General features: G+C 47.8%; 2 protein-coding genes across 4 annotated transcripts in view; one reads left to right on the forward strand and one right to left on the reverse strand.

Annotated features, from left to right (window-relative positions):
• Positions 1-3,727, forward strand: part of RBCK1 (RANBP2-type and C3HC4-type zinc finger containing 1) — a 34,062-nt gene extending 30,335 nt beyond the window's left edge. For both annotated transcript variants that reach the window (XM_081867814.1, XM_081867815.1), the window contains exons 12-13: positions 152-295; positions 3,066-3,727. In XM_081867814.1, coding sequence (XP_081723940.1) covers positions 152-295; positions 3,066-3,146 — 225 coding nt within the window. In that variant the 3' untranslated portion in view covers positions 3,147-3,727. The remainder of the gene's footprint in view (positions 1-151; positions 296-3,065) is intronic.
• A 2,153-nt stretch (positions 3,728-5,880) lies between these two features.
• On the reverse strand, positions 5,881-23,322 carry TBC1D20 (TBC1 domain family member 20). Of its 2 annotated transcripts, none has more exons than XM_081867984.1 (8): positions 23,092-23,322; positions 19,477-19,662; positions 18,818-18,898; positions 17,036-17,222; positions 14,470-14,571; positions 13,845-13,986; positions 11,425-11,534; positions 5,881-10,008 (listed from the first exon to the last, which is right to left on the reverse strand). In XM_081867984.1, exons 1-8 carry the CDS (start codon positions 23,135-23,137, stop codon positions 9,750-9,752), a joined length of 1,113 nt encoding a protein of 370 aa, XP_081724110.1. In that variant the 5' UTR covers positions 23,138-23,322; the 3' UTR covers positions 5,881-9,749. The 2 variants fall into 2 exon arrangements, with proteins under 2 accessions (XP_081724110.1, XP_081724109.1); XM_081867983.1 differs by having other exon boundaries at positions 11,425-11,609; positions 23,092-23,276.
• Between the last annotated feature and the right edge of the window lie 1,891 nt (positions 23,323-25,213).

Genomic DNA, 25,213 nt, shown 5'->3' on the forward strand with positions numbered 1-25,213 from the left:
ACCCATCCATGCAACAACCACCCACCCTGGGGGAGTGAATAGTCCAGTTCTGGGACAGTCTGCACCATGCAATCACTTGCCAGGACCCCCTTGTCATTGTTCCTGCCCCCTCTGTTGGAAGAGGCAAACTTAAACATGCTTTCCCTTTCAGAACATGGTTCAGAAAGGGGAGGCCATGCACTGTCCCACATGCAAGATTATCGTGCAGAAGAAAGACGGTTGCGACTGGATCCGATGCACTGTCTGCCACACGGAGATCTGCTGGGTGACTAAAGGGCCGCGGTGGGGGCCTGCGGTATGTGTTGATCTAGCGCATGGCAGGGAGCGGATTCTCTTCAAACGGTGTGTGGTGGGCTCTGGGGCCCTTTAGGACCCCCAACACATTCACGGATTTGGCTTTGAAAGATTCCATCCGCTTGGATGGGCATGGGCTGTGCGACACTAGGAACCTCAACCGCAATCGTTGTCAACCTTTGCGCGTGCCGGCTGGGGCTGATGGGAGTTGTAGTCCAAAACACCTGGACTACAACATCTGGTTGTTTAGGTGCTGAGGACCGTGGTGAGGACTTGCAGGATGCAAGAGCAGAGTTGAAGGTGTTGCAACAGATAAACTCTTCCCAAGAAACTGGTTGGCTGTTGAAGCTTATTATTATTATTATTATTATTATTATTATTATTATTATTATTATTATTACAGTGGATGCTCAGGTTGCAAACGTGATCCATGCGGGATGCACGTTCGCAACCCGCAGCATTCGCAACCTGCGTCTGTGCATCTGTGCACACGCGGGTTGCGAGTCGGCGCTTATACGCAAAGCGCGATTTAGCACTTCTGCGCATGTGCGACCGCCAAAACCCAGAAGTAACCTGTTCCAGTACTTCCAGGTTTCGGCAGTCCGAAAGCCGAAAAAACGCAACCTGAATCGTCTGTAACCTGAGGTATGACTGTATTGTTATTGTTGTTGTTGTTATTATTATTATTATTATTATTATTATTATTATTATTATTATTATTATTATTTAAACCCGCCCATCTGGCTGGGTTTCCCCAGCCACTCTTGGTGGCCTCCAACAGAAAGTTAAAAACAAATTAAAACATCGGTCATTAAAAACTTCCCTAAACAGAGATGCCTTCAGATGTCTTCTAAAAGTCCGATAGTTGTTTATTTCCTTGACATCTGATGGGAGGGCGTTCCACAGGGCAGGTGCCACTACTGAGAAGGCCCTCTGCCTGGTTCCCTGTAACCTCACTTCTCACAGAGAGGGAACCGCCAGAAGGCCCTCGGTGCTGGACCTCAGTGTCCAGGCTGAACGATGGGAGTGGAGACGCTCCTTCAGGTATACTGGGCTGAGGCCATTTAAGGCTTTAAAGGTCAGCACCAACACTTTGACTTGTGCTTGGAAACGTACTGGGAGCCAATGTAGGTCTTTCAAGACTAGTGTTATGTGGTCTCGGCGGCCGCTCCAATCCAAGCTTTGTAAGAATGTAAGACAAATTCTACTGGATCGGACAAAAAGTCCAGCCTAGTCCAGCATCTAGTACCCACAGTGGCCAATCAACTGCCTCCAATAAGCATTGCAAGGAGCTACTGCCTTGAGTCAGGATTGGGCTAGGTGACATACATTCAGAAGGTAAAATTAAAATCCTTTGGTTTTCCAAGAGCAGCTTATGTGCTTTATAATCATACACAGGTTTACAACGCTAAATGTTGTCCAGTCTCAAAAACAATAGCAAATTTGAATTCCTCAAACCCGAAAACCTATTTTGCACTGAAGCAATTTGCAAACATTTAAGTTTCACCCCCTGAAATGGCATGCCCTAATTCTATAGTTCTCCGTCTTTTCGGGTCCAGGGCTTCTTGAAGTTGTGTGGCTTGATTGTGCAGGTGTGAGAAAGCCGAGACGGGAAACTTCCAGTTAATGAGACGAGAGGGCTGGCGATGGCCCAGGGCTGTTCCACAGCCCTGATGTTGCAGACCAAGAATCCTGTCCAGCCACCCTAGTCCAAGGGATGTAATCAGGCGTCTTTTGAGAGAACTGTGTGGCTGGGAACTGCTTCTGGTCTTGTGTACGATGAGGCCTGCTGTGTTCACCTTTGAACCCAAGGACTGTTGGAACTGCTCTGGCGTGCAAAACTGTTGCATGAAGCATATCCAAAATGTCAAGATGTCCAAGCCCCTTGCAGTGCAGGAATAGCAGAAGTCACTGCAACCCAATGTGCTCTACTGAGCTAGGCCCCTTCATTCCTTCTTTCCTACTTTCCCTGACCTAAATAAGAGAATCCAGATGGAAAACTAGAAAAAATAATAATCCATTTTTTAAATTGATTTTCCAATTTTTTAAAAAAAACAAACATAAATCATTACCTTATTTAAACCAATCTTAGTATCATTGTTAAGTGACTTCCTCGTATCCCCCTGGTTGAATTTCAATATATATCTTTTTTAATGATTTTCCAAAACCAATATTCTCTTAAAATTAACTTAATCACTTAACCTCTTTCTTTCTATCCAATTCTGCATTTAAACATATTAATTCATCACATTCCATATTTAAATCCTAAGCCTATCTGGTATTTGCAAGCTTTCCAATTTAAATTATCTTCACATATTTAGCTAAGTAGTCTTTAAATTTCCTCCATTCCTCCTGATAGTCCTCCTCCTCCTTCTGGTCACAGTCTCTTCCAGTCAAGTCGGCTAGCTCCGAAAAGGAAAACTAGAATATTGACTACAGGGTGACAATGCACAAATAAGTAGGGTGCTTTTTTTAACTTCGAAGGAAGCAATTTCCCACATAATCGCGTGAAGGAGAATTTCGAAAGTAGCAATCCTACAGGAGGTTTCCTCCCATTTCTCCCCATTTTCCTGTCTGGCAATTTCCTGACCCGCTTTGTTTTTGGACCCTGACCTTTCCTGTGCAGGAAGACCTACATTCTCCTTGCACTCTCATCAGGACCCTCCCATCGCTTCCTCCGTCTCCAGCCCTGTGAGATAATCTCTTCCTTATGTACCCACCCATCTGCCCTCCGTTTCATTGCTTTCTCTCTCCTCCTCCTCCCCCCGCAGGGTTCTGGCGATACCAGCGGGGGCTGCCGCTGCAAGCTAAACGGAGCCCCCTGCCACCCGAACTGTCAGAACTGCCATTAAACAAGAAGGGAGGAGAACTCTGAACTTCTGGAAGAAGAGGCTGTTTCGCTTCAGGGGAATGGAAGTCAGGAGCGAACGTCAAGCTGAGCTCTGGGACAGCCTGGGCTTTTGGAATGGCTCTGGCACAGCGAAGTTCAAGACTCACAGGCTCAGCTCATGCGCCATAGAGAAAGACGACTTGCTTCCCATATATGTGGGGCTGGGCAAAAGGATTGAGTGGAAATGCTGGCCTCTTACTGGGTTCGAGGGCAGGCTGGACTTCTTATTGTAGTCCTCGTGCAGACAGGCTTCTTGCAATGTCCGTGGAGAGATGCTGTTTTTGCTCCTTTCTCTACAACCAGTTTTTCCTGCTTCCCTTCCCTATGGCAGCATTACATTCTGCGTCCTTCCAAGGCTGTAGGAGCAGAGGCTGTTCTTGCCAAGCTGCAGGTGCTTAGCTAAGCTCTGACCCCTATCACAGATGGGGCGTTGCCCTACGGTGCATTAGAACCAGGCTTGTTGGCACTGAGTTCCACTACAAAATATGCTGGGTTTTGTGTACAATTTTTACTTGATTTGCCCTAATAAAAGTTATTTATAAACCTGTTGCTGCGTTTTTTTCTGCAGGTAGTTGAGATGCAATAGTAACTTAACTTGTATTGCTCAGGACCGGGTTAGTGAGGCTTTGTATCTGGGCTTTAGCAGTCCCGTGTTCCCAGATTCCTTCAGCCTTACTTAGTTCACAGGCTTGGTAAAAGCGTAAAATGGATTCTTATCATCCATCCTGGGGGCGCAGAATTAAGGCAGGTGCAAAATTAAAAAAGAAGGCGGCTGGATTGATTTCAAACACAAAGGGTTTCCTTTTTGCTCCGGGTTTGGGGAATTGGAGTACCGTATTTTTCGCCCTATAGGACGCACTTTTCCCCCTCCAAAAATGAAGGGGAAATGTGTGTGCGTCCTATGGGGCGAATGCAGGCTTTCGCTGAAGCCTGGAGACCGAGAGGGGTCGGTACGCACCGACCCCTCTTGCTCTGCAGGCTTCGCGGACCTCTCCGCAAGCAGCGGGAGCGCTCCCACTGCTTGCGGAGAGTTGCCTGCATGCAGAAGCCTGCGCGCGCTGAGCTCAGCGCATCCAGGCTTCGCGGACCTCTCCGCAAGCAGCGGGAGCCAGCGCTGGGCTCCTACGGCTTGCAGAGAGCTGCCTGTTTGGGGGCTGGGGCGGGGGAAGCTCGGGCCTCCCCCGCCCCAGCCCCGCACCTGGGGGGGGGGAATAATTTTTTCCCCTTTATTTCCCCCCCAAAAAACTAGGTGCGCCTTATGGGACGGTGCGTCCTATAGGGCGAAATATACGGTATTTCCTTTCTCTTTCTTTTGCTTTCATTGTGGGAAGGAAGAACTGGTTCCATAAAATAAGAAACTGCTAGGAGATAAGGTGTTAAAATGCACCCACCAGTCAACCTTGTCTTGCTGTTGGGCATTGGCTGATTCACAGCCATGTAAATGTTTGGTCTGGGGCAATTTAAAAACCTTTGACTGCAAACCTGGAAAGAAAAGCTGAAGTGCTCCCATCAGCGCTGTTCTAAAACAGCTATTTTTGAAAGACCACATTCCAGATCTTTCTCTCCTGCCTTACCAGCTCTGAAGAACCTTTTGCTCGCTGCCCGGGCTTCCTCTTTAGCCTTGCTCAGCCTCCTCCCAGCTGGAGAGATTGCACAAGGCTTTTCTAGAGGAGGGAGAAGGGACTGACTGGCCGCATCAGTCCCTTCTCCCTCCTGGGGAAAAGCCTGCAAGAACCGCACGAAGCTTGTGTGTGGCTCTTGGGGGCTTTTCCTGCCTGCCTCCCCCCCCCCTTCATTCGCTCCATAGGACGCACAGACTTTTCCCCTTAGTTTTTAAGACGGAAAAACTGCGTCCTATGGTGCGAAAAATACGGTAATTCTGAAACATCATGTGAGTCAGACAAGCAATGGATCCCGCCGACTGACGGTGGAGTATTTAAGGCATCTGACCGGCTGCTTCTAGAAAAGGGAGAGCAGACTTTTAAAAAAGCAGGGAGGGCTAATCCATTTTAGGCCTCCCTCCAGGCAGAGATTGTTCAAAGCAGCTGCTGTCTGGGGCAGCCTTATTATACATCGCGGGGTCAACCCCATGAGAAGCAGATGACTTGTTCCGTCACATGCAGAAGTCGTTTCAAGCAAGCTCATTGGGAGAACGCCTCCTGTGGGATCAGGCCAAAGGGGACTCCCCTAATTCAGCATCGTGTTCTCGCTCAGAGGGGACAACAGTGCTCTCCCCAGGAACTGGTATTACATACCAGAGGGTAAAGGTAAAGGTAAAGGGACCCCCGACCATTAGGTCCAGCCGTGACCGAGTCTGGGGTTGCGGCGCTCATCTCGCTTTATTGGCCGAGGGAGCCGGCGTACACTAAGCATGGCCAGCATGACTAAGCTGCTTCTGGCGAACCAGAGCAGTGCACGGAAACGCCGTTTACCTTCCCGCCGGAGCGGTACCTATTTATCTACTTGCACTTTGATGTGCTTTCGAACTGCTAGGTTGGCAGGAGCAGGGACCGAGCAACGGGAGCTCAGCCCATCGCGGGGATTCGAACCGCCGACCTTCTGATCAGCAAGTCTTAGGCTCTGTGGTATAACCCACAGCGCCAGCCGCGTTGCATATACCAGAGACTAGCAAGCAGCTATAACAAGTCAAAGTGGGTCAGGGAAGAGGAGGAAAATGCAGTGTTGCAAACGCATCAGTTTAGTAAGTGGGTATAGTGTTTATTTGGTTGTTGGGTTTTTTTTTTTACACAATTACAAGCCTTGTACAAATCTGCATTTTACATACATATGTATAATCTTTATACAGAGTAGCAACTTCATCAGAGAACACTTATGCACGAGGGAAGAAACAACCGGTTTCCCCACGGAAGGTGGCTTAAGAGTTGGTGGGCATCTCCCTGGCCATGATTTTGACCAAGGACGTCTGGCGTTGCAGCCTGTAATGGCAGCAGCTGTTTCTTCTTCCAGCTGCCTCTCCCCTTCAGAAAGTACTCCTTTTTTGACACACCTGTTGCCATAGCTATTGTGGGTTGGCAACAGGGAGGCCTGCATGAGTCGTGAAGGAGCACCAACCAAGGTAGCCTGCTAGCCTATGCAAAGTGGCCCAGCTGGGTGTCACTTAAACCTCCTGGTTTTGCTACTGGTCTGCAACTGCATAGACCAGCAGGCTGCCCTACAAGCCTGGCTAGTTGCAAAAATGCAACAGGCTGCTCAGGGGTTTCCTAGTGTTAGCAGGCAGGCTACAGTAATGGCTCAGTCCCTAAAGTCCAAGGGACAATCTGCCTTAGGGAACCTGGCAAAACTGTGGCGTGTCACCAAATGCATTCATGGTGGCCACCTGCTTCGGCACGAGTTCCAACAGTTACTGCAAGCAGAGTCAGCGGCTTTGCAGGAGACACAAAGGCAGAGTTATGTGGCTGTCAAATTCACCAGCCTGCAGCAACGCACAGCAGAGGGAAGAGACAGCCTGGGGCTTAGCTCTTGTCTCTGCACAGCTAAAAGGATGGAGATAAAAGGTTAGTTCCACCTCTCGTGGCTTCACATACATGATGGTCTTCCATGTGGTTTATTCTTGATGCATGGGTTTCTCCCTTCACTGCAGTCAATGGAGAGCAAAGTGTTTGCGCTCACTTGTACTGCTCTTCCCTCTGGGATAATAAGGGTCAGTTTATACTTTCAGCTAAATCAAGTGGCAAAGCTTGCCTTACAGTTATCACTCCAAGCTTCAGGCGGTGGTGATGTCCTCCCCGAAGGCAGAAAAAAAGCATGTGGGGGTGGGAGGGGAAAAACTAGGCTGAACCCTTTCCCCTGACAGGCTAGTTTTCAACACACAGAGAATATTATCTTGCATAATGAGAGCATTCAAACCTGAAGTGCTGCAGTCTCACTTTACTAGCAGATTCTGCTAATTGTAATCAGCTGGTTTTGTGTGCTTTCAGCTTAAAAAGCTGGTGAATGCTGATCATGAAACAAAGCTTCCCCTCGCCACCGCTGCACGAAGTTTCGTTTCTGCAGATTCTAGACCTGCTGAAATTTGGGGTTTCTAATACATATCTATATCTGGTGGTAGCTCATGTGAGAGGGAGAGGAAATGACTCTTCCATTTTAATAAACCAGAAGTCAGCCCATCATTGCCACAAGGAGCAGAGGGAAGAGGGTGCCTGTCTTAAACCTTTTTCTGCATTCTGCTGCCTGAGTAACACAGAACAGCTTCAGGCCAAGACTGCATCCAGCCTCAGTCAGGCTGCAGATGAAGCTTCTACAGGTCTCATATACACCTCAAATGGAAAGTGTCTGAACCTGCTAGGAAACCGTTTCCCTGCTAAGGCAAGAAGAAAACCCACAAGGGATAGGTAGGCCTCCTTCTAAGTCTTCCTCTTTTAGCCTTGATTTTCATAAAGTGCTTAGTAAAATAATGCTTCACGTGTTTCTTCCATCCCACACCATCCGGTAACGAAAAGCCTCAGCCCTTGTGGCAGGTGTCAATCATTCAACCCCTGCTCTTTCAGAGGCACGCTACGATCCACACTGTGGCCACTTGAGAAAGGCGTAGCCAATGTGGATATTTCAGGTACTGCACTCCCAACTTCCTCAGGGATGACGGGAGCTGTAGTTTAACATCTGGAGAGCACTGCATTGGCAACCGGGGACTAAGATGACACTTTCCCTTCCCTGCTTTTCACTGTTGCTTGTGGGACATCCTGGTATCCCCACGCCCATGGCTTCCTGATACCACAAGACCCGCAACCAATGGGTGGCAGGTTGATTTGCCTCCCACCAAAGCTGAACGGCACTGCCCCACTGCAGAAGAAAAGCTCCCCCCAAAAGACACCAATAGCTGAATGACTTGGTTGCAGGAAGCACAATCCAAATAGAGAGGCAGCAATGTGTCCTTCTGGGGTCAGTTCTCGGCTTGGTGAGAGGATACTCCCAGCAGGCAAAACAGGGAAAAGGAGGTCTCTCTGTTTTTCTGCCCCCTGTCTTTCCGGTGACTGCAAATCCCAATGCACAGCAGAATCCAGCACTCTTAAAAGCAAAACAAATGCATGCACTGGTTAGCTCTAGGCCTTGCTACCGTGTCGTTAAGGGCTCCAGGCACTGTGGCGTCCTCTGGGAGCTGCTCCTTTTGAATGGCCAAGTCTGCTCATCTTCCAGGGTAGAGGGAGCAACTTGGGCTTCTGTCGCTGTTGGAATGAGTTCATCGCAGCAGATCGCAAAAGGCCGCAGGTCCCAAGTGCTCTGCTGTCCGCTCCAATGCGACAAAGTTGGCGAACGCAGCATTACCATCAGCCTCAGGGCTGCCAGTTTGACCAAGCAGTTGGGTCCTTGGTTTTGACTTTCCTTCACCCTCCACAGTAATGCTTGGCCGACTGAGAAGGTAGTTTTACAGGTGACTGAATACATAATTGCCATCAGGGGAAAAGGACTCAGCTGTGTAAATTAGGTAAGGACACTTGTGAGGGTTTATTAGCAGAGGAAGGAGGTAGAGGTGCATGGGGGTTTATCAATGGAGTGCCTGGGACTTTGGATTGAGTGGACAGTTTCTGGAAAACCCTTCGTGCATGACAATACGTCTATTTCTGTTAGTGGCTCAGATCTTTTAAAGCACTTTTCTCCTCACATCGACTACGTTGGTCCTGCAGCAGGGCGAAATTTCACAACAGGAAGATCTCTCCCTTAACGGAAAGATCATTAACGGAAACTGCTACTATTGATTTTGCAAGATGGTAGCAACAGAAAAAAACTCTGAAAGCCATAATGGACCATGTTCCAAGGAGTAATTCCTCATGCGCCAGATGCAGAATTTCCTACTCAGGCCTGGCTGAGAGAAATAGCTGTGCTGTGGGTGGCTGGGTGACAGCTAAATGGTCTCCAAGATGAAACATGTTCATATGCTTGCAACCCCTGCTGCAGGCTTCGCAGTTGAGAGAGATAACGTGAGTCAATCTGCTACAGACCTCCAAAGCAAAAACAAGCAGATTCCCAGTGTTTTAACTTGTCGGAAACTGCCTCTTCAGTTCCACATCTAGGAATGCAGGCAACTAAATAGGTGAGAGGGAAAGGAGGGGAGGACACCTCTGAACGTTTGGGCCCAGACTCATCTCCCCATACCCTATCTCAGTTAATATTGCAGAACCAGCACTGTCCCTGAAAATATTCTTCTGTTTCTTTCTCTCCCCTTTTGCCAAAGACCCGGAGGGAAGAATGGAACTTCTGCTCAAGTGCTACACAGGCTACAGGCCCAGGAACAGGGCAGGAAGCACAGCAAAAAATGAGGTTCTTTAGCCTTGTAGCAGCCAAGGCAGCCACTTCCCTTGTTCCGAAAGAGGTTCCGCAGAGGCTCTGGATGCTCAGGGAGGACGACGAAGAGGAGGTGAGAACAAGGTGAGAACAAGATGACTGCAGGTCCAGGCCTGGGTGGCTTGAATTAGTAAGGCAGGTTGCAGGAGGGGGGGAGGGAAGAGAGCAGGGGCTTCCAAAACCTAATTTGCCTTCTGCAGACATGGCTGCCTATGCCTGGTGTACCAAGCAGGAGACGGTAAGCAGGGAACTTTCTCCTCGACTCTCAGGGGAATATCTGGAGTTCGAATTTGGGTGCCCACTCGAGCGCGCTCTTCACCACAGCCAAAGCTGCCGCGCCCAGCGCCACCGTCAGCCCCATGACTGCCAGCTTGACAAAGCGGTTGGTCCTTGGTTTGCTTGCCAAGAGCAACTTTGCCCGCTCCTCCGTGCGGAGCCGCTCTCTGAAGCGCTGCCGGAGAACCATGTCGGGCCGCTGCTGGGCCGAAGCCAGCTCAAAGTCTTTGAAGGTGGAAGCAGCCGTCCTGTAGGGGAAGAAGAAAACAGAGGCAGGGCACGTCATTCCAAGCAGCCAGGCAGGATATGGTTATCCTGCTGTGGAGGAGGAGGAGAGTTCGGATTTGATATCCTGCTTTATCACTACTCGAAGGAGTCTCAAAGCGGCTAACATTCTCCTTCCTCCCCCACAACAAACACTCTGTGAGGTGAGTGGGGCTGAGAGACTTCAGAGAAGTGTGACTAGCCCAAGGTCACCCAGCAGCTGCATGTGGAGGAGCGGAGACATGAACCCGGTTCCCCAGATTACGAGTCTACCGTTCTTAACCACTACAACCACACTGGCTCAGGGTATCACAATAAATGTGGAAAGCACCCCCAAAGTTTGTTGTGTTTTCCAGATCTTGGAAACTAGCAACTTTACCATGAGTTAAAATTCTCAATTTTGGTTCTCTTAAAAGGATATGGGATCATTCCTAGGGATCAGTCCACCTCAGACGAGGGAATGGAAGAGCAGATCAGAGTTGCCTGAACTCCTGAACTGACCTTGCTTGCTGAACTCACATGGACACCTAGAAACAAGCAGCCAGCCCCATTCTGTCTACACAGGCAACATCTGAGACTCACAGCCAGCAGGCGATCAAACCAGCCTGCAGCTGTTATCAGAGCCAGGAGACGGCACTTGTAGAAACCTTGAGTGACCTTATCTTACACAACAGGCAAAAGGGACAACGGATATTTGAGATGCTCAGAAGAGGATAGTGGAGCTCTCACGTGCTCTTTATCTTTCAGGGCCCCTGTTTGGGTTTCTTGCTCCTTTTTTTCTGCTACAGGAGACGACATAAGCAGCTACCGAATGAAAACTCAACTGCTGAAAGGGAAAGCTACTTTTCTCAAACTGAAGTTTTAAAGGCAGAGAGTTTTTTTTTATGGCAGATGAAGGTGATGGACTACATGGAACTGGCGGAAATGACTGGCAGAATCCGAGACCAGGGAGAAGAGTCGGTGGAAGAAGATTGGAAAAAAGTTTATTTATTTATTTACAGAAACATTGTAAAATTAAGGAATGTTAGAAGGATGTTGGAATGAAGCTATGTGGTTTTAGCAGAAATGTTATAAAGGACTAAGTAAAAATGGATTGTTAATTAGCGAAAGAGGAGAATGTAAAATTATAGTATATCAAGATAAATTTTTAGGATAAAAACAAAGATGGAAAGGATTTGATGAAATATCTAATTGAACTAGAATACAAAAAAGGGAGGTGTGAGGAGGTCAAGGAAATAAGCAAAGGAAAGAAAGTTATGTAAAGGTTGGATTTGTTTTTTTAAAATGTTTGTATTTTTTGTTTTTTTTGTGTGTGTTTTGTTTGTGGACAAACGACCCCATGAGGAATATGCTGCGCTACATCTCCACTAACGCCCCAACTAAAGGCTGTCATTACCCACCTTTCAGCTTGCTGCTGAGCAGCCTCCCGGGCAAGTTCCGATGGTGGAAACTGAACGAAGAGGTCTCCAGCTCGACTGATCAGGGTCTCGTACGGAAGGTCTTGTGGGATCTGCGATAAAAGGTGGTGGACGGAGGCCATGTCACACTCGCAGGCAAGAACCTCCGGTGCGCGATGGAGCACAATCTGCAGAGAAGCAAGCGGCAACTCAGCTTAGGTGGTGGACGGCGCCAACACTTCCCTGTCACAGGGCTACTGTTGCCAAGGGTTCAAAAAGTCCCTGCCACCTGTGATCTCGTGTGACAAGAGTTTCAAAAAGCCTGGGGGAAATGCAGAGAATACTTCACAAAACAGTGCCCTAAAATACATACCTGGACTTGTTTCGATTAATGTCTGCAGGAGACTTTGTGGATATTTAAGTTATAATTAGAAAAATCTTAATAATTATTCCTAAAGGAAACAGCTTATAAGAAGTAAATAAGGAAGCCAGATACAGGATAAAGGAAGTAATAATAATAATAATAATAATAATAATAATAATTTATTATTTATACCCCGCCCATCTGGCTGGGCCTCCCCAGCCACTCTGGGCGGCTTCCATAGAAAGCAAAAATACAAAAAATATCACACGTTAAAAACTTCCCTGAACAGGGCTGCCTTAAGATGTCTTCTGAATGTCAGGTAGTTGTTTATCGCTTTGACATCTGCTGGAAGGGCGTTCCACAGGGCGGGTGCCACTACCGAGAAGGCCCTCTGCCTGGTTCCCTGTAGCTTTACTTCTCGCAATGAGGGAACCACCAGAAGGCCCTCGGCGCTGGACCTCAGCGTCCGGGCAGAATGATGGGGGTGGAGACGCTCCTTCAGGTATACTGGACCGAGGCCGTTTAGGGCTTTAAAGGTCAGCACCAACACTTTTATTTATTTTTATTTAAGTCTTTTATTTTGTTGTTTCTATTGTTGTATGTTATGCTCATTATATGTTACATTTAATGAGGTGGATTTCTGTATTGGGAGGGGGGGTTATGTTATGTTGTAAATAAAATTCCATTATTATTATTTTTTTAAAAAGGAAAAGGTCCCCGCCAAAGCCGCTGCAAGGAGGGTTCCACTCTAAACCTGTTGGGTATGCTCCTGTTTGTAGTTTGGTTTCTTTGGAAATAGCAAGTGATATGCAGTCCATGTGTCTCCCTTATAATTTTGCTGTATTGCAGAGAGTTGGACTAGATGCCCCTTGGGGTCTCTTCCAACTCTAAAAGTTATATGATTCCACGAACTGTGGCAAGTCAAAATTACCTCCGGGCAACCACATGCAGCCTTTGTGCTGCTGCTGCATGTGAGAGCTGCCAGGAGAAAGAGAACGAGAGCACAAGCACGCATGGTTCCACAGCAGCAGCTCACCCTTGACTTTATGGATAGGTCCCAAGTAATGATCCATCGTCCTCTGACAAACAGCAGCCTTGCTCTCCAACATGCAGAATATTTCCCATCCCTATGGTATGGACTAATGGCAATGTTTTCTGTGAAACTCCTCTGGACTTCTCTGCCCAAGCACAGCAAAACTGATGATGATGATGGTAATAATAATAATAATAATAATAATAATAATAATAATATGCTCTAGTTATCTCCCACTTGGACTACTGAAATGTGCTGTAAGTGGGGCTACCTTTGAAGGTGATCCAGAAACTGCAATTAATCCAGAATGCGGCAGCTAGACTGGTGACTGGGAGTGGCCGCTGAGACCACATAACACCGGCCTTGAAAGACCTACAATGGCTCCCAGTACATTTCTGAGCACAATTCAAAGTGTTGGTGATGACCTTTGAAGCCCTAAATGGCCTTGGTCCAGTATACCTGAAGGAGCATCTCCACTCCCATCGTTCAGCCTGGACACTGAGATCCAGCGCCGAGGGCCTCCTGGCGGTTCCATCGCTGCGAGAAGTGAGGTTACAGGGAACCAGACAGAGGGCCTTCTCGGTAGTGGCACCCACCCTGTGGAACACCTTCCCTTCAGATGTGAAGGAAATAAGCAGCTATCCTATCTTTAAAAGACATCTGAAGGCAGCCCTGTTTAGGGAAGTTTTTAATATTTAATGCTGTATTGTTTTTAACACTCGATTGGGAGCCGCCCAGAGTGGCTTGGGAAACTCAGCCAGATGGGTGGGGTATAAATAAGAAATTATTATTATAATAGCTTAACGCAAGGAGGAGAAGCAGATACTCTTTGCTACAGACTCAAGCTTGTTTTCTTGATGGAAGGTTTGCAACTGGAACTCTGTGCTGAAGGCAAAGAAGCCACTAAGCAGCAAAGCTGTCTCTTGCAGCTCTATGCATCTTAAATCATTTTAAAGAGTGGGGCTGGAAGCAAAAAGCACAGCCTGGTTTGGTTCATGTTCCACTGCTGAAGTGAGCAACACCTACCACTGCTGCAAAGTAGATTGGCATTAGTGGGTGGCATGCCAAGAAGAAGTCGTACAACCGCACGACGTGTCTGAAGTCAGACAGCACGTGTCCAAACCAGGTGATCAGCCAGCTGAGAGCAAAAATGGTCCCCACTTCAGCTCTGTGCAAAAAAGGAAGAGGAACAAAGAAACAAAAGGGTTAAGGTAAAGCATCCCGTTTGCTCAACCCCTTCCCCCCAGGTTGCAAATTGCAGCTGGGATGGCTGTTCTCCACATGATATGGCATGGGATCCAGCAGGAATTCAGGAAGGGACAAGCTACCAAAAGAGGCTTGTGACATCTTCTTCCTTGGAGGTTGCCAAGACTGAACAGGTGTCTGCCGGTCAGAAATGCTTTTGGATGTCCCACCTCAAGGTCGCTTCCAATTCTATTTCTCAGAGCATACAAAAGAATATGGACACTGAAGGCCTAGAAGCCACTAACTGCATCACCAAATTCTCCAAGTTTTGCATCTCGAGAGGGATGCTGAAAAAGGCACTGCTCAGTGCTAGGCAGCAGTAAGGGAGGACTTCCTAGAGTTAACCTTCAATTGCATGCATTTTTTATATTTTTTTAAAAAAGGAAAGTGCAGCAATTCCACCTACCTCTGCATGAAGTCGTGCAATTCTGGGTTCACCTGGTCTATAATGGGCATCAGGTAGTTTAAGATGTGCTTGGTGTTGTCCATTGTTGGGTCCATAAAATCCCTGCCAGGCAAAGCAGGTCTGGTCAGCCAAGGCATGAGGCAGTGTGAAGCAAACGCTCTCTTGTTTATCACAGACGGCAAGCGGTGCAAAGCAGACCACAAGCCAAGAGATACCCAAATGCCCAGGGAAGTGGGAATAGGAGATGGGATACTTTTTGGTTCCAACAACCAGAGGCTCACTCACAGTAAGCAGCCGGCAAGTGTACAAACTTGAACACAAGAGAGGCTGTTGCAATGGAGAAACACAAGTGACCATGCAGGTCCAATTTTTTTATTTTAGAAAAGGAAAGTCACCAGGACTCTAGCAGAAAAACATGCAGAAACCCTGAAGGCTTGGGTCCAAAGTCATGGCTTGCTTTTGGAAAACAACAACACACTTTATGTTCTTGAGAAAACTATGTTCACAAGGGGCTTGGTGCCCTGTGAATGCCACAATTGCTTCGACACAGATTGAAAGTAGATGCTGGGTTCAGAAACTGGCCATTGCCACTAGCCACTAACGTTTCTGCTAGCTTCAGGAAAGTCTGGCAAGGGCTGGTCCTGAGAAGAATCTGGGAAAAACAACCCTCTCTCCCAGCAGGCTCTGTAGATTTAACACACTCCTTCAACCTTTGCCTCAACTTCTAGTTAGTATTTAGAAAGGGTGTGAAAGTGATTTCTCTGCAGGAGGCTGGCCTGGCTTTGTTTGGGACTGGAATACTTAACTCTCACAGCTGCCCAGTCCCTCCCAATGCAAACAAGATAACAATGGATGGAAATTGGGAAAGAACAGCAGCAAAGCATCAGGCATTCATCAGCCTGCCATCCCATAGTACAGTGAAATACACTTTTTCTTTGTCCCCTTTTAAGACTGTTATATTGTGCGTATTGCAACTCTGTTTGTATTGCAGTTACAATAAGATCAGAATAGATTATGTCCTCTTACTTCTACCCACAAGATTTTAATCCATCCAGTCTGCTCTCCAGTCCCTTCCCCACTGCGCTTTTTCACTGAGTTGGGCGGAACTACCACCGCCTAATCAAAGTGCAGCAGAACGTTTTCTAATCTACATCACGAAGCAACAGCAAAAGCAACACAATGCTGATTCCTGGGCAGACTAGTTCCGGGAACTTTAGGAAGCACAGTCCTAGAACAACGAGGAAGGCTGCAATGTCTATAGCAAAGGACCTGGGTTTCAACCATCTCTATTACAGAAGCCCAGTGGAAGTGAAGGAAGGAGGTGTTGAATCTTTGGGTGGGATTCACAAACCCAACAGTGGAAGCCCTCTGCTTGCACTATGGGGTGTCCCTCCCCTTGCCCACCCTAACTTTGGCCCTGGAGTGGGTGGCAGAAACCCCAGAACAGCACAAGGGGGGAAGGAGGAGTCATTGCATCTGGCAACCTAATACACTTGCACAGATGGAACGTTTGTAATAGTACAATGTTGAAACCTACCCTTTAATTTTTTTAATAAGCTTGGGTGACATGCAGAGAATGTGGTTCAGAGAGGAGGGGAATTGGACTTCTCCCTCCAGAAGGGCCTGCATGTCCCTCCTCTAACTGAGCAAGCTAACAGTCAGGAGGTAGGGGACGTTTAACCCTCATTGGGAGGCTGCAAACCCAAACAACGGGAAGTGGAAAGGAACACAGGCACTAGGCAGCTCCACTCAAGAACCAACCCCAACTCCCTTAGCGGGAGGCTGATGCACAATAAAAAGGCTTTAGGACCCACTGTGGCAGGAAAGACACTTAATGGGAAGGGCCAGAGCTTAGCGTTAGAGAACATGTTTTGCATGCAAAAAAGTCCCAGGTTCAATTCCTGGCGTTTGCAGGTAAGGCTGGGCATGTTCCCTGCCTGAAAGCATAGAGAGCAGCTATCAGTGTAGGCAACACCAAGCTAGGTAGACCTATGGTAGACCTAGCTTCCTATGTAAATCCCGTTGGATGTGCTCAGAGCATGGCTAGGCAAACTAAGGCCCGGGGGCCGGATGCAGCCCAAACACCTTCTCAATCCGGCCTGCGGACGGTCAAGGAATCGGCATGTTTTTACATGAGTAGAATGTGTCCTTTTATTTAAAATGCATCTCTGGGTTATTTGTGAGGCATAGGAATTTGTTTTGGTTTTGTGTTTTTCAAAATATAGTCCGGTCCCCCACAAGGTCTGAGGGACAGTGGACCGGCCCGTGGCTGAAAAAAGTTGCTGACCCTTGGCTCAGAGAAAGAAAGTTGGTTTTGGGGGTTCCAAGGTAAGGAGCAACTTCAGCACCCTCGTTTTCACTGTGTGGACTTTACTTTCTGGATCGCTCCTTGTTAAAGGCAAAGGCACCATTCTGCAGCAGGGAACTAACAGCCACCGCTAACCTATTCCTGGAACCCAGGTGGGTCGCCATGTGAATTTGCCACTGCGCAGCAACCCGGGCGCCTGCTCCATGACTCCTTTCTGGCTCCGCGGTTCGGGGTGCTCTCTAACGCAGACAAGAGTACCTGAGGTGATGGGTTGAAAGCTTTTCCACGAGGGCCGTTGCCAGTCTCTCTCCAACCACAAGCAGAAATGTGACCACGATGTCGTGGTAGCCTTGGTAGTAGTGAAGCTGTGGGTTGCGCTGCAAGACCTGCAGGATGCTGTCAATCAGCTCTTCCTGCAGCCCCTCCCTCTGCTCATCTGGCATCCCTGCAGGGAGAGCAACAAGAAGGGTTCAGAGAGTTGGCAGCTGAGAACATCCACCTGACAACATCCTGCATCCCAGTGACATGAGTTACTTCAGCTGCCTGTCTCTCTTGTCTGTACTGAAGGCAACACACATAGATCCAAAGGCAGAATCATTAAGGGATTCCTGGATTTAACAACAGGGGTTAATTATCTCATCAGCCCCATCACCTTCTTGTGCATACAGTGTGCAGTCCCACATGGCCAAACTCAATAGCAGAAGCTCAGTAAGTCTGCACTACAAGCATAAAGCAGTTAGCCAGTCACTGTATCCCTGCAAAGAAACCTGGTAATAGTAGTTTTACAGCATCTCTGTCTGAAGGTGGACATCCCTTGGTTCACGCAACAAATCTGATAATTTCCCAGGCAATTTATCTCTTATTTTAATCACAAGTCTCGCAGCTTCACTGAATATCAAAATATCACTGATGCTCAGAGGGAGACTCAGTATTTGGTTCCTTCAGCTGCATCTTCAGGAACTTAGGCAGCAGCAGGACTTGGAGGAAAAAGATCCTGCTGTGATCTTGAAGAGCTGCTGCCAAAGACACTCAGGACCTGGGCGAGATGGACCTATGGCGTTACTTGGCACAAGGCAAGGTCATATTTTCATCCGTTTAGCTGGCTTGAGACAGTTTAAAATGCAACACCCTTCAATTGGCTAATTGTTCCAGTGCAACAGAAGAGAGTAGTTTACACTTGTGCAGTCAGGCTCCAAACTTTTCAGCTACAAATATATTGGGTTGATATTCTGCAAACATGAGCACCCTCTGGTAGTACACAGGACCCTTCCCTGCACAATGAAATACAGCAGGATTGTCAGCGGCACACAGAAGTGGAAGCTGCATCTTCCTCTGCACGGAGAAGTTCTCTCTGAACTGGATCTGCTGGCAAAGTGACTCGGCTTAGCACATTAAGAGTCAGCAGCTCTTTCACTTCAGGCTGAAGAATACCATGGTCTGAGGCAAGCAACAGCTAAATGAAGCATACAGGAGCATCACCCATTGGTGGGGAGTGAAAACACAAGTGCAGATAAAGAAACAGAGGACCTCCCTCAAGACTCACGTATTCTGGGCCACTGGGGTGTTGCTAGGGCAACAATATCGCAAGCAGCATGTCTAAGCTGTCAACTTAAACTAGTTCAGGCATCGTGGTTTTCTACTAGGGATAGATGGTTCAATCTATTCCCAGCTCATGCCAACTTTTCATGTATTTATTCCTAAATCTGTTCTGTCCCATTTTCACATTTATCTGTGAATTTCATAAAGCAAAATATGTGTGGAAATTCATAACTAAATTAATATTTCAATGTACCTTTTGCTGCAAAACACTATGTCATTGCATACCTTTCATAAATACATTTTTGTCTGAACCAAGAAAATCAGAGAAGTGTGAAATCCCAAAGGATGATTGTATTTTGATCTGCGTATAAGTGTGGGAGGTGTAAATTAGGTCATTTCACTAGAAATGCAGGGCAAATGAAATTCTCTGTCATCTCTACTTTCGACCCAAGGGATTTCTGCAGAGACCCCACAGCTGGAAGTAGAGAGTGCTTCTTGTACCTGGAGGAAAGCGTCGGAGGGATCGCCTCACATCCAGCAACACTTGCTGGTAATCTTTGTTGTCCTCCCGGAGTTCCTCACCTAGGAGGGATAGAAGAGTGTCACAAATCCACAGCAGTCACAAAAGGAGGGCCAGCCCCAAGGAACTATGGAGGGAAGTGTGTTTAATAGAAACTGAATACCTGTTAACAAGTACTCATCAATGTTCAAAACATGGTTTGATCTATGCAATGGGACACAAACAACACAGGTTCTGAGCACCAGGGAAACATCTGTGTCTCTTAAGGGCAGCCCATATTGCAATGCCATCTGAACAGGCTTCTCTTCACCTGCTAATTGCACAAATGGATTTGCTGCCATTTGTGGGGGCTGCAGCTAAAAGGAGTTTTACTGGACTCCTGGATTTATTTATTTTTATTCTAAACCATTCCTGGATCTGCTTTTTAATAGCATTAAATATGCAAGAGGGTGAACCCAAGGAACAACTCTGTGTGAATACTAAAAGCCATATTAATGGAAGAGAGCTCTCCGATTACATAAAAAAATAAATACTGTAAAACCAAAATGCAAACTGTGCTTTGTCTGAGTAATTAACCCCACACTCAAGCTCAAAGGTTCCCAGAGTCTTCCCCCAGATTGCAAGAGTTATGTGGCTTCACCTGGTGGAGGTGGCAGGTCCTCTGTGTTCACATTAAGCAGCTTTGGCCACACCCTGCAGCGGATCTCATCCATCAGAAGCCCCCCTTCGCTGATAGCCATGCGCCTGAGTGCAGCAACATCCACAGGCTCGCTGCTCAGGGCCTGGTAGATCTCTGCTTCTTTCCTTTTTTTCTTGGAATCACAGTCTGCGAGAAAAACAAAAATCAAATTCAAACCAGCCTTAACAGCAGTTTCGCCTGCTAATGATTGTGGCCTCAAAAGGGGACAGTAATTTATTTACAAGATGGGAAAAGTGAGGCGCTAGATCACACTGGCCAACCCACCAAATCAGTCTTAAGGGCAGGGTGTTTTCTGCAGTGTAGTCAATAAACTTGTTTAAGAAGAAACCAAAGAGTTGACCGAAAGGCAATGGCGACACAACAAACATCAGATGGGCCAATGCAAATGTCGCAGGCTAGTAACTTTGTGATCTCTTGGCTGACACTCTGCTGTTTCATTATGGAATCTTTAGCTTTTAATGCTCTGAAAGTCAGAACTGCTCAAGCGCCATATAGGACACTTTTCCTTTCAGTTTAGTATTGTACACAATTTGGTATTGTACATTCAAAAGATCTGACCGTCAGTCACTGCGACACTCTCCATCACAACAGAATCACATCAGAAAGTGTTGCATCACAGAAAGCTTTCTTCACACCAACATAGACAGTAGCCTCATTCCAATGAATCACAAACTAAGGAACACTTGAAACAGTAGCACTTGGTACTTGACTGTTGCTAAAAACTAGCCAATTTGTTTTTAATGCAAAGGTTAATAATAGTTAATTATTTTATTATTATTATTATTATTATTATTATTATTATTAATTTTATTATTTATACCCCACCCATCTGGCTGGGCTGCCAGCAGTAATAAGGCAAGCACAAAGCAAGCACGTGATCCAGTATAACCTTTTAAGGATATCTGACTGTTATGCAAAGCAGCAGGCTAAATGCATTGGGCACAATACAACAAGCTCCCAAAGATCTAAACCTTTTGCAGTTTCATTGTGAACACTGCTACACATCTGGATCAGAGCCACCAGAAAAAGCTGGTGATAATCAGCTGCTTTGTTTTATGTTCATATATACTTCTCCAGTGCAAGAAGGAAAGTGGGGGGTGGTGAGCAGCAACAACCTCAGGGAGCCAAATATGTGGAAGCATGACCAGTTTGCATTTAAAAGCCTCTTTCATAAGTCTCTGTTTGTGCAATTTGCATCCATAACACCCACTCTTAGAATTCAGATGGGAGCTGATTTGAAAGGCTCTAACTTGGCAAGGCAACTTGTCACTCTGGATAGTTTTGCAAGAGAACAAATGACCCAAAAGGAGGGCACCAAAAACCCTCACACACACCCCCAATTACACAACCCCCTGCAGTTTGCAACAGTGCCTTAAAAACTTTGCTATGCAGTGTGTAACTCTTCTGCGTTTCCAGCCACATACAGAGGGTTGTTTTGGCAGGAAATTTCATGAGTGCTCAGTTTCTACACAACACAATGCTGGAACTTGGAAAGGTACATGCCACTTGACAGAAATCATCCCAAAATAAGCAAGACGAGCAAACAGGAGGAGGATTTCTTTCTACTTGACTCACAGTCTAAATAAAAGTTGACCCTGGTTTCTTTCTCTTTCACTCTATCCTCCTTATTGCTAATTTGCACAGGTGTCATTACAGTGGAATGGAAGGTCCTCTGTGGTCTGGCTCCCAAGGACGGCAGTAGCCGAGACAACACTGTTTTGCACACACACGACTTTAGTGAAGAAGTATGAGTGGAATAAAGTGCTGTTTCTCCCCCAAAAGAAGCCCCACAGGCAACAGTGAAATGGATTGCATACATGCAGGAGGGTGGCTAAAAACTTATCTGTCTAAAAGGAATAATTCAGTTAGGTGTGGGATATTTTTCCTTATGAGGGCCATATTGCTTCTAGGGCAGTGGTAGGTGGGGCCAGAAGCAAATGTAGGAGCAGCAAAGAATCCTAATTTTGCTTTTGTACAGGAAGCTTTTTCTATGCATATCCCTCTCAATCAGAGTTTAGCAGCACATTCTAGCCAGACAAAAAGGAGGCTGTAAAGCAGGGCTGGTGAAGGGTGTGTATCCTGGGGAAAGTCCCATAGTATTATATGTTGCATATCTTTTTTCTGCTGCAAGTTGCTTGGAGACCTTCAGGCGACAAGTGTCTAATAAGTCCAATAAATGAAATGAATGAAAGGTAGAAACGACTGCATCTGGTTCCTGAGCTCGAGGTTCCCCACTTCTAGGTTAGCTCTTAGACCAAGAGCATTTCAGCCCTCACCCAGGCAGCTGCTGTGTTTCAATTTCTTTTACTGCTAATTTTAATCATTTGTAAATGTTTTATTTCTTTTATTCCAACATTTCTTGTAAACTGCTTACAGGTTTTACAATAAAACGGTACCTAAATTTTGTTAAAGGGACGCGGGTGGCGCTGTGGGTTAACCACAGAGCCTAGGACTTGCCGATCAGAAGGCTGGCGGTTCGAATCCCCGCGATGGGGTGGGCTCCCGTTGCTCAATCCCTGCTCCAGCCAACCTAGCAGTTCGGAAGCACACCAGTGCAAGTAGATAAATAGGTACCACTCTGTTGGGAAGGTAAACGGTGTTTCCATGCGCTGCTCTGGTTCGCCAGAAGCACCTTAGTCATGCTGGCCACATGACCCGGAAGCTATACGCCGGCTCCCTCGGCCAATAAAGAGAGATGAGCGCTGCAACCCCAGAGTCGGTCATGACTGGACCTAATGGTCAGGGGTCCCTTTACCTTTTTAATTTTTTTTTAAGTGAAAGTATGTGCATATCAGAAAGAGAGAGAACACCTTCTCTGCTGTATCCCTGCAGATGGATCCTAACCCTCTTGAGAGAAGCCCGCCCACCTACTTCACTTTTGCACTGGAAGCAAAATGGTATGAACACAAACCTGTCTTAGCACTGCCCGGGGGTGGGGGGTGGGGGAGCAGCTTCCTTCCACCCATAGCTGTCAACCTTCCCTCTTTTTTTGCGGGAAATTCCCTTATTTCAGCGCCGCTTCCCGCTGGTCTCCCGGATTGTTATATATCCCATAGACTGTCTCCGGGACAGGTGAGGCTGCTGATCCCTTATTTTCAAATCCGAAAGTTGACTTCGAGGCTGCTGATCCCTTATTTTCAAATCCGAAAGTTGACAGCTATGCTCCCACGCCCATTCAAGGGGCCTCCCACTGCAGTGCTTTGGAATAATCTGCCTCCCTCTCAATCAATCAATCAATCAATCAATCAATCAATAACACAGGGAACCAGATGGCGGGAGTCGCAGTTGCTTCACCTGTTCGACTTCTGCCTGACACTTCTGAGAGGGGAGAAAGCGTCACCCGTCGCCCCGCCCACCCCCGGAACGGCGCCCTCCGATTGGCTCCTGCCTCCTGAGCGAGGGGGACGGGGCGTGGCCTCCTCTCCGCCCCGCCCCTTCTCCCTCAGGGCCGCGTCGCCCCTCAGCCGAGCGAAGGCCTCCCTTTTCCCCCTCAGGCGCCCGGCTGTCAAGGCGGCCGAGGGCCTCGCACCCCCGCCGGCCGAGCGGCCCGCGTACCTCGCCTCCCGTTGTCGTGCGGCGGCGGCGGCCTCCGGAGGGCCATGGTCTCTGGGCGCCGCCGAGGAGCATCCCGGCCGGGCCTCTCCGCTTTGGGGCTCTTTTTCCCCTCTTCCCTTACTCCTCCCTCCCGAGGCTCCGCCCACTTCTCGCTTCTTGCCCGCCTCGGCTGGCGCCTGCCGATAACGTCACCGCCGCCGCCGCCGCCGCCAACCGCCGCGCCTCGAGCGCCCGCCGCGCATGCGTCGCACCCGCTTTCCTCTTACTGCTCCGTCTCTGCGCTCGATGTCGCAGCGGCTTTACCATAGATGTCGCAGGGAGAGGCTAGAGCGGCACGCGAAGGGAATTTCTGGGTTCGGAGGTTGAACATAGAGATAGAAAGTGTAGGGGAGCAAGCGCTGTCTTTTATGTGTAAGCTGCCAACCAAAGAGCCTTTTAGCTCTGCCCATTTTATAATGTGCTGGCACACAGTTAAAGAACCACAATGCCCACCTAATGTGTCCACAGCTGGATAGCATGTGATCTTGTGTTTATTTTTTATTTGACACATTCTGTTGGAGCGGTTGGAGGATGGATGGCGGCTAACACATTGAGGTTGAATCCTGACAAGACAGAAGCACTGTTTTGGGGGGACAAGGGGCAGATGGGTGTGGGGGACTCCCTGGTCCTGAATGGGGTAACTGTGCCCCTGAAGGACCAGGTGCGCAGCCTGGGAGTCATTTTGGACTCACAGCTGTCCATGGAGGCACAGGTCAAATCTGTATCCAGGGCAGCTGTTTACCAGCTCCATCTGGTACGTAGGCTGAGACCCTACCTGCCCGCGGACTGTCTCGCCAGAGTGGTACATGCTCTGGTTATCTCCCGCTTGGACTACTGCAATGCGCTCTACGTGGGGCTACCTTTGAAGGTGACCCGGAAACTACAACTAATCCAGAATGCGGCAGCTAGATTGGTGACTGGGAGCGGCCGCCGAGACCATATAACACCGGTCTTGAAAGACCTACATTGGCTCCCAGTACGTTTCCGAGCACAATTCAAAGTGTTGGTGCTGACCTTTAAAGCCCTAAATGGCCTCGGTCCAGTATATCTGAAGGAGCGTCTCCTCCCCCATCGTTCTGCCCGGACACTGAGGTCCAGCTCCGAGGGCCTTTTGGCGGTTCCCTCACTGCGAGAGGCCAAGTTGCAGGGAACCAGGCAGAGGGCCTTCTCGGTGGTGTCGCCCGCCCTGTGGAATGCCCTCCCATCGGATGTCAAGGCGATGGACAACTACCTGACATTCAGAAGACATCTGAAGGCAGCCCTGTTCAGGGAAGTTTTTAATATGTGACATTTTAGTGTATTTTTTATCTCTGTTGGAAGCCGCCCAGAGTGGCTGGGGAAACCCAGCCAGATAGGCGGGGTACAAATAATAAATTATTATTATTATTATTACTGTGCAGATCAGAAAAATCTGAATTAAATCGGGGGGCGGTGGAGGAGGACAACGTCACGTGGATGATCAGAAAAATATGCAGGAGATACATGAAATCTAAATTGCCTAAGAAACCGTGCCTTAAGGACTGAGCACCCTGTGACTACCTAATCGTACATACATGCTGCTGCTAAACCCAACCAAGAACGTGAGGAAACATTTGCTCGTAGTGGATGAATGGAAAGGATCAGGAGAGACTGCATCAGATAATTCATCTGTAAAGTATGCACTGGATGGGCATGCAGTTTGGAGGAAGAAATGGAGGAGGAATTTGCACTTTGCTCGAGCGGATGGGTGGGTCTGATGTTTATGCATGGCCAAGTTGTGGTCAGCTCACTTTCAAGTGAATAACTCAAAACATGCCTGTATTGCAGTTGGTGAGTGTGTGTCCAGAGGGTACCTGCTGCTCCGCTTTTGAGCTTTGTTCTGATTGTATTTAACTGTAAAATAAATATAAATAACAGTACTCTTTAAAAAACGCGCGGCACCTGTTTCTTATATCTGTTTCTTGTCCATCTAGCCCAGTATTGTCAACTCTGACTGGCACATAGCTGTCAACTGTCCCTTATTTGGCGGGAAACTCCCTTATCCCAGCGCCGTGTCCCGCTGCTGTCCCTTATTGATGATGTCCCTTAAATTTCCCAGGTTTCA

This window comes from Podarcis erhardii, assembly GCF_964252035.2.
Source record: "Podarcis erhardii genome assembly, chromosome: 6".
In the NCBI taxonomy this organism is placed as follows: domain Eukaryota; kingdom Metazoa; phylum Chordata; class Lepidosauria; order Squamata; family Lacertidae; genus Podarcis; species Podarcis erhardii.

Excerpts from the sequence above, each read along its gene's own strand:
- TBC1D20 (XM_081867983.1), bottom strand. The coding sequence starts at position 23,137 with ATGGCCCTCCGGAGGCCGCCGCCGCCGCACGACAACGGGAGGCGAG. Across the intron at positions 18,899-19,476 it reads GGACCTGCCACCTCCACCAG|GTGAGGAACTCCGGGAGGAC; the intron begins GTGAAGCCACAT and ends TATCCCTCCTAG. Across the intron at positions 14,572-17,035 it reads CTTTCAACCCATCACCTCAG|GGATTTTATGGACCCAACAA; the intron begins GTACTCTTGTCT and ends TTTGCCTGGCAG.